The sequence below is a fragment of the Crocodylus siamensis genome, chromosome 3 (assembly GCF_052110815.1).
Source record: "Crocodylus siamensis isolate JL-2025a chromosome 3, ASM5211081v1, whole genome shotgun sequence".
Lineage (NCBI taxonomy): Eukaryota > Metazoa > Chordata > Crocodylia > Crocodylidae > Crocodylus > Crocodylus siamensis.
In genome coordinates, this window is record NC_143397.1 from 119,428,030 (window position 1) to 119,440,220 (window position 12,191).

The window sequence follows — 12,191 nt, forward strand, 5'->3', positions numbered from 1 at the left end:
TGTTTCCATTAATGGTTTGGTGTCTTTCCTAGCAAGTTCTTAAAGATGTTCTTATTGTCCCTAAATGGCCATAAATGTTATGTTGATATCTTTAGTTTCCCTTATCAGTGTCTGTTTTTAATAAATTCTGATTTACATTCATTGCTGTCAGGTTTCCCTTACCCTAGAGGGAGTGGTACAATACTTGCCTAATATTAAGGAGGCCTGAAAATTAATTAGACTGTCTTTTCAGTTCCTCTCAACTTTGTCCAACTTTAACTTTTCGGGTTGTAATTTGTCATACTAGGTGTTTGCATTAGATTGTATATTTGTCTTTTGAAAGTTTGCACAAAACTGACAAATTCATTTCTGAGAACAAGGCTAAGGTAAAAATGAATTGATTTTGCCCTTTAAAAATTCTAACAGTATTTTCCAGACTAGAGAGCAGGGACTAGAAATTTGACACAGGATTGAATTGCATGTTATTTCTCTTGTGAAAATTAATCTGAATTTAGGCAAGTTATACGCTTTTGAAAAATGACAGTTTTGAAAAATCAGTCTCATTAGAAACATCATAGAGTTTAGAAACTAAAATCTATGATGGTTCCTCCACACTGAACATATGCCATCCCTCACAGCTCCTAAGTACAACAGGACTGTATGTGCCCATCCTACAGAATGAGTGAGTATAACTCTCATGGAATGGAAACCTTACTACAGTGGTTCTCAACCTTTTTAGACTCAAAGCGCCCCTCAGTAGACTCGGGGCACCCCCTCAGAAAATGCCAGCTCTTAGTGTTCATTCATTTTTTGGCTACAGAAAAACAATAGAGCCATTCTGCTGCTGCAAAGGCATCAGAAAGACTTCAACAGCTGTGAATGCTTTTAATACTGTGGTTACCTATTTTAAATCTCTGGGTTAATCTTGTGAATCACGTTTGCATACTTAAGCACACTAACAGTGCATGGCACCCCCACATCACCCTTGAACATATCTTCAGGCACTCCAGGGGGCCATGGCACCCTGGTTGAGAATCACTGCCTTACTGTCTCATAAAGAACATGATTGGCAGGAGTCAGTGCAGCAGGCAGACAGACAGGCCTCCAGCTGGCTCTAATTGCCAGGGTGGGACTGGCTGCCCGCTGCCTAAGTGCCTCCAGCCGGCCTCAGTTAAAGTGTGGCTGCTGCTTATAAACACCAGCCCTCGAAGTGTTCTGTTGCTTTGCATCAAGACAGGTGTCTGTTCTGCCAAGCCCCAGTGTTCTTGATCCTTTGTTCTGGGCCCTCTATTTTGGTTCCTGATTCCTTGTTCTATGTTCCCTTGCTTAGACCCACTTTGGCTAGCTCCTGCCTGTCCCTTTGCCTAGTCTGAAACTTTGCCTAGCTCCTAGTGCCCTGCTCGTGAACGGGCCCCTGCTTACCCTCTAGTGTTTGGACTCCTTGGCTCAAGAACCTTGGCCCTGGAATCCCTGGCCTGTGGCCTTTGACTCTGGTTTCTAACCCTTCCTGTCCAGGTTGTGCTTGTGACAGTGATACTCAAAATTATCTGAAAGAGAACAAAACCAGGCACAAAATAAGCAATATACCCCAAATATGTCCTGACTCAATAGTTTGAAAAATATATCCATCACCATCCCTGCATGTCTCTAAAACAAAAAAACCATGAAGGCCAAATGTGAAACAAACATTGTAATCCTGCCCCCCACCCCTTTACAGTAATGATTCAGTTTTTCCAATTTATAGTACAGTCACCTGTAAAATCATCATATTCTTCCATCACCTCTAACTTTTATGTCCATACAACTCTGCTTAATGTGCTTAATATGTAACAGGTCATTAGAAATGGCACAGATTAAGTCCTCTGGCCTGTTCCACATACAGATATGTGCCTGTAGTACCAATTAACTACTGGGTCTTCCTAGAAAAAGTAAAAGTGACAACTTTATTTTTTTTAAAATCATTTCATTCCATTGACAACATTCAGGTGCAGAAAAACCACTGTTGGTGCACTGGTTTCTCTCCTGAGTCCTTAGAAAGGGAAGTGCCAAACTGTTGGACAGCTCCCTCTACACTTCCACACAAAGGCAGTCTGACAAGAGCTGTTGAAGTTTCAGTCACTCCTGGAAGTGTACAGCACTCCTGAGGCACATTTTTTTCCCTTTGGGAAGTTCTTTCACATATATTTAATTGCTGATTTTCCACACAGTGCTTGCCATATGATTTCTTTGTCTTTATTTGGCACTCAGTTTGATTTGTAATTATAATCGTAAACCTAGGGCCATACCTTTTCCTTCATACTACCCAGCATTTGCCATGGCTCATATTAGTGCTGCTCCAGAACATTTTTAAAATTTATTTCTCACATATATTTCTCACATTTCTCCTCCTATCTTCCAAGACATGAAACACAGTTTTACATGGTTACTAAATGTATTTATTTTAATTAGGGATGCACACACCCCAGAGCTTTTCCATGATGAAGCTGAATTGCAGTGGAACAGAGGTGTGACAAGGAGTTTGTGTGCCCTGAGTACCAGCAGGGCCACGACAGCAGCACTGGTCAAGTTAATGGCAATGGGGAAGTTTCTGCTTTTTTAGAGCAAGTTTCTAGGCTAGAACATAAATTCCTGTTCAGAACAACATCCATTTCACTGAACCATACATTGTCTGGATTGCACTTGTCCTCCTGACCCCACATCTCTCCTTGTCTTGGCTTCACAGGGGGATAACTTGTAGAGGAGGGCTGGAGAAGGCACTGCCTAACCTAGGACTTGGTGATTACAGCACTGAGCTGAGAAGTTGGAGAGATACAAGTTCAGATCCTGGCTGTGTGAGAGGTAATTGTCAAAAGACTTGAGTCTCCCACTTCCCAGACATGTGCCATAATGACTCAGCTATTGGAACCAAAACACGAGAGGACCCTCCTTCTTATGTGTCCACATTGCATGTGGAGTCAGACTGAAAACCATGTGTAAGTGCCAGCAATGGAAGCTGGAAAAGTACATTTGAGCACACAAACTAAAGTCAGATTCAGTCATTTACTTACAAAATCGAGCCCTCAAACTTAGGAGACACCACTGTGATGGGTGTGAATGCATGTCTGTATCCAGTGGTAAATTCCACGTTGTTTCCTGAATACCATGTTTTATTTCAGCCTCTGTTGTGAACATAACTTTCTCTACAATTTTAATGGTTGTGCTGTGCCATACTGATAAAATATCCCTCTGTTGATCTGGCCTGCACACCTCCATTCATGGGTCTAGTTGTAAGAACCATTAAGCCTGACTCTTCATTATTCTGCTAGACCAACATGTTTGCTGCAAATTTGAATGGACACTCTGTACAGAAACTTCTCAGTGACAAAGAGGCTATATAATCCCTTTATGTAAGCACCTTGGTGAGAAAAATGGAATTTCTTCACCCATCACCTGTCTCTTAGGGTGAAGTTACATGTTACACTTAGTCCATACTAAATCTGTGGACTGTTAAGTGGTGTTAAAGTGAGAATGTGCTGTGACTAGTTGCATGTTAAAGGTTAATGCTGGTTCTTGCTTGCACAGCTTTGACTTGCCACTAGAGGGCTGGTGTGCAGGGACATAGCTGGGAGCCAGGACTCCTGGGCTCTGTCCCTGCTCTGGGTGGTGGGGGGTGGAAGTGGTGTGTCTTGGACTGATGAAGAACTAGGAAAACTAATGTTGGAGAAATATAACTGGAGATTGCTCATTTGATCTCTGCAGAGCAGACTGAAGTTACCTTAACATTAGCTAGGTAGACCAGCCCAGAGTTAGCCCTCACCTGCAGTGGCATAACTTTGAGATGCTCAGAGGTCACTTAGCACAAGTTAGCAAGCTTTTACATGTGGATACTTATGATTCAAATGCTGTTAGTATGTTCTAAGTGTAACTTTACCCTTAGAGTTCAGAGACGTTAACAAGCGGTCTCCTTACATTAATGTAGGAGATGCTGGTCATTGTCAGGAGAGATTGATCCGGAGGGAAGGCAGCAGCGAGTAGGATCTGTAATACAAAGGGTACTAACCAAGCCCAGGACTCACATAAGTAGTAAAATCAGACTAAGTTGATGTAACATCTGAAAATTAGGCCCCTTGCACTGTATGGGAAACCTAAGGACAATACAATATACCAGCATTGCAATCCAAAAACTCACTGGTAACAGATATCCATTATCCAATGAATGAGACACAGCATACAGAAAGGGTTCTGGGAGCAGGGGCAGAAGTTCAGGACTCCCCTGATCCCCATATAACACAGAGGCAAGCTTTCTGTCTCTGGCCTGATGAATCTGGAAATCCTTTCTGCTCAGTGATGGAGTGTACCACCACACCCTGGTGATCATGGCACTCTTTCTGGAAGTGGGAGGTAGGTATTTGAACCCCCTCAGGCTAGATAACACCTAGAACTGAGATCTCCCACTTCCTAGGAGAGTGCTCCAACAACTCAAATGTTGTACAAAAAGTGGGCTTTCTCTTCCTGCTCCAGGTATCCCATTTGAAAGAAAAAGTGTGCATTCACTCAATTCTTTCAAAGCATGGCTGTAGCCCCCTCTATTCTGAAGAGAATTATGAGCTCTGTGTACAAATGCCCCCTTCAGCCCTGAGTGGGGTGCCTAAGCTCTAGAAAGGAGTGACATACCCCTTTCTTTGACCCTCTCTTTGGTTTCTTATATTAGTGAGATGTAGGTGGCTCCTTGCTAAGCATGCTGGCCATCTTGGTACCCAAGCTGAGGTGTCTTTATTTTCCCATGGCCTGTATAACACAAAGTCTGGATTCGATGCTAGGGGGTCATGTGCCTCAGAAGAGATTACTAAGTGTGTACTCCATTTTCAGGACAGCCAAATTTTCATGGCTGATTAGTAGACGTGCTGCATAGCCAGAAATGTAATTGAAATCAATGAGGGAATGTGCTTGAGTATGCTGAAAAACCAGTTGCAGGCATTTCAAATTAGGCACCCAGAACTGGCAAACATTTGATCTTAATCTCTGGGCTTACTCTCCTTCTGTGAAATGGTGAAAAATGCCTCTTTCTTCTCGTGGTTTTGAAGCACTCAGATATTGTAGTGCTGAGCATTATGGAAAATCCCATGAAGATAGGAATAATACTTTCTTCAAAGTAGGATTTCAGCGATGCAAAGTAAATAAAGTATAGAGCAGCAGATTGAAAAATGAAAGTTAAATAATGTATTGAATAACCTCTCAAATCTTAAACACAATCCATCTTTTACAGTAAGGGCAAAATTCTATTTCACTTTTCAGTGTCTAAGTTGACTTAGGTGCCTAAGTGTGATTCTCCTTCACCTTCTACAAGTCCTGAAAATCCATTAATTGATCTGCTTCTGTAACACATGACCCCTAAGATTCAGTCAGAGAAAAGCAGTGAGGTGCAGGAGGACTCTGATTAATAGTTTTCAAGGACTTGAGTGGAGTGGGATAAGATCACACTCAGGCAGCTCTTCTACTTAGATGCTTAATAATGAGGGAAGGGTCCTGTGAAAAAAGTAGTGTGGAATTAAGCATTGTATCATATGCAAATACAAAAGGGAGGGGATGAATGTAGCCTATATAGAAAGCCTTAACTTCGGCATTTCTAATTTTAGAGTGCTTGTATTGCAATTTTAGCAATAGTCTTCTACTGCATTTTTGAGGACAGTATAGGCAAATATACATAAGCTTAAAATCTCTGCCTGAGAAGGGGATCCATCAGCAATGTAGACAGGTATGAAATTTTTTCATCTGCCTGTGTAAATGTGCATGTGCATGTGTGTGCACATGTGTGTATACATATATGCATAGAATAGAAGGGACCTTGAAAGATCATCAGATTCAGCCTCTCCTGCTCTGGGCAGGAATACTCCTGGGATCATTTGAGGATCCCAAGGTGTCTGTCCAGTCTCCTCTTGAAGACTTCCAAGGTTAGGGACAGCACCACCTCCTTGAGAAGTCTATTCCAGATTCTGGTCACCCGTACCATAACGAAATTCTTCCTTATGTCCAAACTGAAACCATCCTCTAACAGTTTATGGCCATTACTCCTTGTCCTCTCCTGGGGCACCCTAGCAAAGTTTTTCTCCCAGCTCCCAATATTCACACCTTACATATATATAGACAGCCGCCAAGTCTTCTCTTCCCCAGGCTGAATAGTCCCAGATCCCTTAGTCTTTCCTCATAAGGTTTGTCCTCCTGGCCCTTAATCATTCTCGTGGCCCTTCTTAGGACCCTTTCAAGATTCTCCACATCTTTTTTGAAGTGTGGTGCCCAGAGCTGGACACAGTACTCCAGCTTGGTTCTCACTAGCACCAAGTACAGAGGAAGTATCGCTCCTTTAGACCTGCTTGCGATGCATCTGCTAGTGTGCTTTTAGCTCTGTTGACTGTAGTGCCATACTGGCAGCTCATGTTTACCCTGTGATCAACCATAATGCCGAGGTCCCTTTCAGCCATTGTGCTAGATAGGACATCTTCTCCTAACTTATATTCATGTTGCTGGTTACTTCCCAGGTGATGCACTCTGCATTTATCCTTATTGAACTGCATCCGGTTCCACTCCACCCATCTTTCCAGCTTGTCCAGGCCCATTTGGATCCATATCCTATCCCCTAGCATGACCACTTTTCCCCATAACTTAGTATCATCCAAAAACTTGGCCAGTGTGCTTTCCACATTCTCATCTAAATTGATAAAGATGTCGAACAGCACAGGGTCAAGAACCAAACCCTGCAGGACACCACTGCCCACCTCCCACCAAGATGGTGCAGACCTGTCTATTAACACTCTCTGGGTTTGACCCCTTAGCTAGTTCCCAGCCCACCTAACTATCCCCCAGTTTCTGCCAGCCCACCACCCCCATTTTTTTAAATAAAAACATTAGCCAATTGCCCATCAAGAATGACAGGGGGGTGGGGAGCAAGCAGGAATGGAGCCCTGTGACACCCCCCCCCACACACACACACATCTGGGCCCACTCCCTCCTTTCCTCCTGCTGCTTGGGGTCCAGGCCTGCTCCCCCCTTCCCTACTGCAGCAAAATATACTATATTTTGTATATAATAGAGGTAATAAATGCTTAACCATGATAGGGAATGACTTAGTTTTAGTTCAGTGATCCATAGCTTTCATAGGTTTTTAGGGTTGGAAGGGACCTTGGAAGTTCATTAAGTCTGACCCCCTGCCCCTGGGCAGGAAAGGGTGCTGGGGTCAGATGACCCCAGCCAGGTGGTTGTCCAGTCTCCTCTTAAAAACCTCCAAGGTGGGGGAGAGCACCACCTCCCTTGGAAACCCATTCCAGATTCTGGATCCATTCATTTGTATGCGGCAGAAAGGAGGTCTAGTCTTGAATTACCCTAAGTTAGATTTAATTTGCCTTAAAACAATATAGGTAATTAAACTGCAAGAAAGCTTTACTAGTCACAGCGAGAGACTTGCAATGTATGTCCTTCAGACAAAAATCCCCTAGGATCACACACATCCTCTTTTTACACACAGACACTTAATTAGCTTCTCATATTGCTCTGTATTCTAATTTGGTGGCCTAAAGCAGACCTCTATTAGTACCCATTTGTGGCAAGAATTTAATTTCATAAGGAAGACAACCCCTGCATGTGTGAGTTGTCAATAACTTTAAGGGATGTTTGAGGGAATATTGCTTCTCTTCTACTGGTGCCTGTTCTCCCTCCTCCTAATGTGGTGATGCAGTGAAATTTACTATTCCAGTTATGTGAATCCTTTCATATATCAATGATATCTATTATGCTACAAGTCTACTCGTACATGATAATTTCCAATGTCTCTCACTTATTACTTGACTTCTGGCACTGTCTGCAGACAATTAAGGGATGTATAGAGAAGGAATCCTTTGACACCATCATTCATTACATTCCTGGCACCTAAAGCATGAGTTACCTGTCAGAACATTTGTGCTGCATTTATCCTCCACTATCTCTTTTGTTGTAGGATTAATGTACTCCTACCCTTTCCAGGCAAAAGATTGCTCCTCCTATTACTAAGATAAACCACCCAGACAAAATGTACATCCACATCATGGCAACAGTGTGTCCTGGCGCACATGCATCCATGCTTGACTTGCCTATTTGTGCCAAATAGGGCAGTGCAAAGATTTGGTCACTGATTCGATTTTGAGGGGATTCAGCCCGATTCGGCATCTGAATCTCCTAATCTGAATAGAATCAGGAGACCTATTAATCTCTCTGATTTGAATCAGAAGCCTCAAATTGGATTCGATTTGGAGAGATTTGACAATTCAGCCACAGATACAGCTTTATGTTTTTTCGATGTACCTCGAGGTTGAGGTACGTGGAAAAAAACATATAAACTGTGTCTATGGCCAAATCACTGATTCTCTGAATCAGCACCGAATCTTCAGATTCAGCCAAATTGAATCAGGTCAGTGATCTGAATCAGCAAATCGCTGTCCCCTGAACTGGGCTGAATCCAAATCAAATACTGCGTGCTTTGCACACCCTTAGTACCAAATCCAGAAGCATGTTACTGACACTGCTTTCAAGACCTCAGTCTCTGAGTGCCTGTTGGGGAAAACTGGGAGCAGCCTCTTTAGCATGTTCCTGGATTTGGAGAAGGTGAGCCATAAATGCTCAAGAGCCTCTGTGCCAGGACACACTGTCACTGTGGTGCAGACACAGATCACGCAGACTCCACACAACTACAGTACTCCAGCACCCAGATGCTATTATGCACACCATGACCATCTGCATCTCCTTGTGTGTTCCAAACTCAGCAACATCAGAGACACTGTCCCAAGGTCTTCCTCAGCAGTCAGTCACTCTCAAGCAGGCTGAAAAACAAATTATAGGGAGGGACTAGAGCAATGCATGTCAGAACTTCATTACTGATGCACTTCTGGGCTTGGTGGGGTTGCTGGGCTGACTTCAGGGCAGCTGTGCTGGGACATTCTAGTACCGCAGTATAAGCACATCCTGAACAATCCTTCTTCACCACAGAAGAGCCTGATGTTATGTCAAACTAATTCTTGTATTATGCCATTTTTCTAGCCACTGATTTATTTCCTGCATCTTGTGCTTTCTGCCTTCTCTTGGGTTAGGATGGATCCTATCCTTGCAAAGACCACCTGTTCCTTCCCCTTCAGTTCCCTTTTGAGATCTTTGAAGCTTTTGAACCATGAAGCATCATCTAAATCAGTGGCATAGCTGAGAGGGAGGAAGGGTGACTGGGGCAGTAGCCCCAGGTGTTGCTTTTTTGGAAGGTGGAGGCACAAAAATAAGCCTGATCAGTGTTATCTGATCCTGTCACTGCAATTAGCATGGCAACAGCTGGTGCTGCCCCTGGCACAGAGCTGCCCAGATATGCCTGATCTAAACTCCACATCAGTTGAACCAATTTGTTTTATAACCAGCCTAAGGTAACACATTTTGTAGAAATGTTAGCTATTTCTAAGCATGTGCATATGATTGCAGTCCTAATTTCTCAAAAAAAAACAAAACGCTAAATATTTCAGTAATGTGTCTTTATTTCACTTCATTCTAAATGGCATGCCACAATTGTGTATGTAGCTCCAGTTTATGTAGCTTCAGCTTTTCCCACATGAGAATTTGCTGTGTGAGAAAGAACAACTTTTTAACGATAGGCCTAAATTTCACTGTTTTTCTTAATACATAGTGCAAGCACATTGGACAACAGGTAGATGTCTCTGTGCAGCTTTATGGTAAACTGCATTCCCTCATCTTATCTGCATACCACTTCTTGCCATTGAAATCCACTCAGATGTCAATGGGGACCATTCATGTGAACAGGAATATCTGCCCTTTTATTAAAATGGCTGATGTAATTTAATTTAAAGTAAGTTGGGGGGAAGCATGAATAAACAAAAAAAAACACCCCTTTGCTGCATGACTTTAGTTTTAACAGCTCTTTTGTGATGACACTGGCTTTAATTTGTGGCTCCACCAAAATGGCTATTCTTAGAGCTGAACACAGTTGCCACTGTGAGATGAATAAAATCACTATGAAGTTGAGGAAAACTAACTAAAAGGAGTAAATTACTAACAGTTCCATTTCTCCATGTGCTGAAAAGATTGAAAGATCAGAGCTGAGAAGATAAAGGGAATTTTTTTTAAAGCTCCATTAACACATACAATAGAGAACATGTATAAAGAAAGAGCTACCACGCTATAAATTCACAAAATATTTTATTAGCTCTAACAAGAGTTTCATCTACCCAACCCAACCCAACCCATGGAGGCAGAATTGTAAAGGTGCTTACAAAACCATTCAAATATACATGATTTTGTAATGATCTTGGAAGAACCTACAAGCATATGCCCTCTGGGTATACTTCCCCAAATCATATAAATAAATATGCAAAGATGACATGAGTTTGACGGGACTCAAAAAAGGATTGTGCATTTTATATGGATAACGAGGACATCCATAATCATAACAGTAAAGATAGGAAAATGAAATCAAGAGTTTTGGGGAAAAAACATAAACCTTCATGCTTCAGCACATTAGCACACCTTTAACTGCCAGATATCATAGAAAGACACTTTCCCTATAGCTCACATATTACTGAGCACTATCAAAGACAAAATACAGGGCTAGACAGACTAAACTGCCTGATGGCAATGCATATACTCCTTAAAAGACAGAATCTTATATGGATGCTGATTAAAACCCAAGTTTTCAGTAGGAATGTATATATTGACCTGAGCAGAAAAGGAATTCTTAGAAAAAATCTTATTATAAGCACAAAGACAACCTTTCAGATTAGAATTAAGTTTAAATTTTTCATTTTAGTTATAAAAATTTGTCTTAAATAGTCATTGTCAGTGAAAATGAGAGGTATGAATTTTTAATCTAATTTCATAAAAACTTAAGTTCAACCTACATTGGCAAAGTAATTACTACCAAGTCTGATCTTGCAGGCTCTGTGCACACATATTTTCCTTTTAAAGTTAACAGCTTTGTAGGCAAGAACATCTGCAGGAACACAGCCTGTATCAGTTTCTTACAAAGCCATTTCTAAATATCATTACCTTATTTCTAAATGATGAAAGATGGGTAAACAGTTACTACAAAGCTGTCCTAATGAAGCCCTACCGGGAACTCAAGTACTGTGAACATTTAAAATGCTAACAACAGTCAATGCACATTAATATCAATGTCAAACACATGAATCTTACATGCAACTAGATTCTTATCTGTGCACAAATATCAGGTTCTGATCTGCCTTCAGATATGTATGTGCAACCCCACATCGAACTGCCATGTGAACTCTGCTGCAGTCAGTCACCTCAGGGCATAATTTAGCCTAAATTTTAGTTTTTGGAATTTAAACATGGAGAAGAATTCTCAGCTAATATCTGTTAAATGGCACAACTATAAAAATGTTTTAGTAGAAAAATAAACACTTTCAAGTTATTGGAAGATCACATTAGCGTGATTATTTTAATTTCTTTACTTGCACACAGTAGATTAAAAAAATATATTTTCAATTATGAAAAAGAACATAAGGCATTTTAGAAACACTCATATAGCTGCCCAATAAAGAGAATGGGGGTGGGGGGAGTAGATTGCGGCAGTACAGTACATGCACTGTGCCTAGTGTTTGATGCTTTTAAGCACTTCAGAAAACAGTTTAAAACTTGTAAACGAGTTACATCTTTCTTCATACAAAAATAGCAGTTATATAATTTTTTTCAAAGTTTGCCTAAATGTTGACTCAGTTAACATTTTCCTATTCAGCCAGACAGTGTAGATGACTGTAAAGATGACATCCTACTCTGGATCAATTTCTTTCTTTAAAGAACCATTTCTGGTGTTCTGAATTGGCACATGGTCGTAACAGTGGCGCTGGACTTCCATTGTAAGAGTCAGGCTCAGCCTGTACACACTTTTGGGTTTGTACATGAAACAGAGAACCATCCTGCAAAAAAAAAAAAAAGAAAAGAAAAGAAAAGAAAAGAAAATGATGTACAACAGTCTTAAAATGGCAGCTACAGATATTTAGATATTACCATATTTAAGCTATAACAGAAAGCTTTTATAAAGATGTACTACTTGTATGTATTTCGCATATGCATGTGTGTATCCTCTGCATGCAATCTAAGTCGCTTAAACTGAGAATTTCTAGAACCTTCTCAAAAACTATTTTTTTGGGGCCTGTATTAATGTTGCTTTACAGCAATGGAGTTTGGGGCCCAAT

At 41.2% G+C, this 12,191-nt stretch overlaps 1 protein-coding gene across 1 annotated transcript in view; it reads right to left on the minus strand.

Moving 5' to 3' along the window:
- Positions 1-11,428: 11,428 nt before the first annotated feature.
- The window catches only part of GALNT12 (polypeptide N-acetylgalactosaminyltransferase 12), an 83,623-nt gene continuing 82,860 nt past the window's right edge, over positions 11,429-12,191 (minus strand). The window contains exon 10 of the mRNA XM_090039097.1: positions 11,429-11,912. Within this exon, the coding sequence (XP_089895223.1) occupies positions 11,775-11,912 (138 nt within the window). The 3' untranslated portion in view covers positions 11,429-11,774. The remainder of the gene's footprint in view (positions 11,913-12,191) is intronic.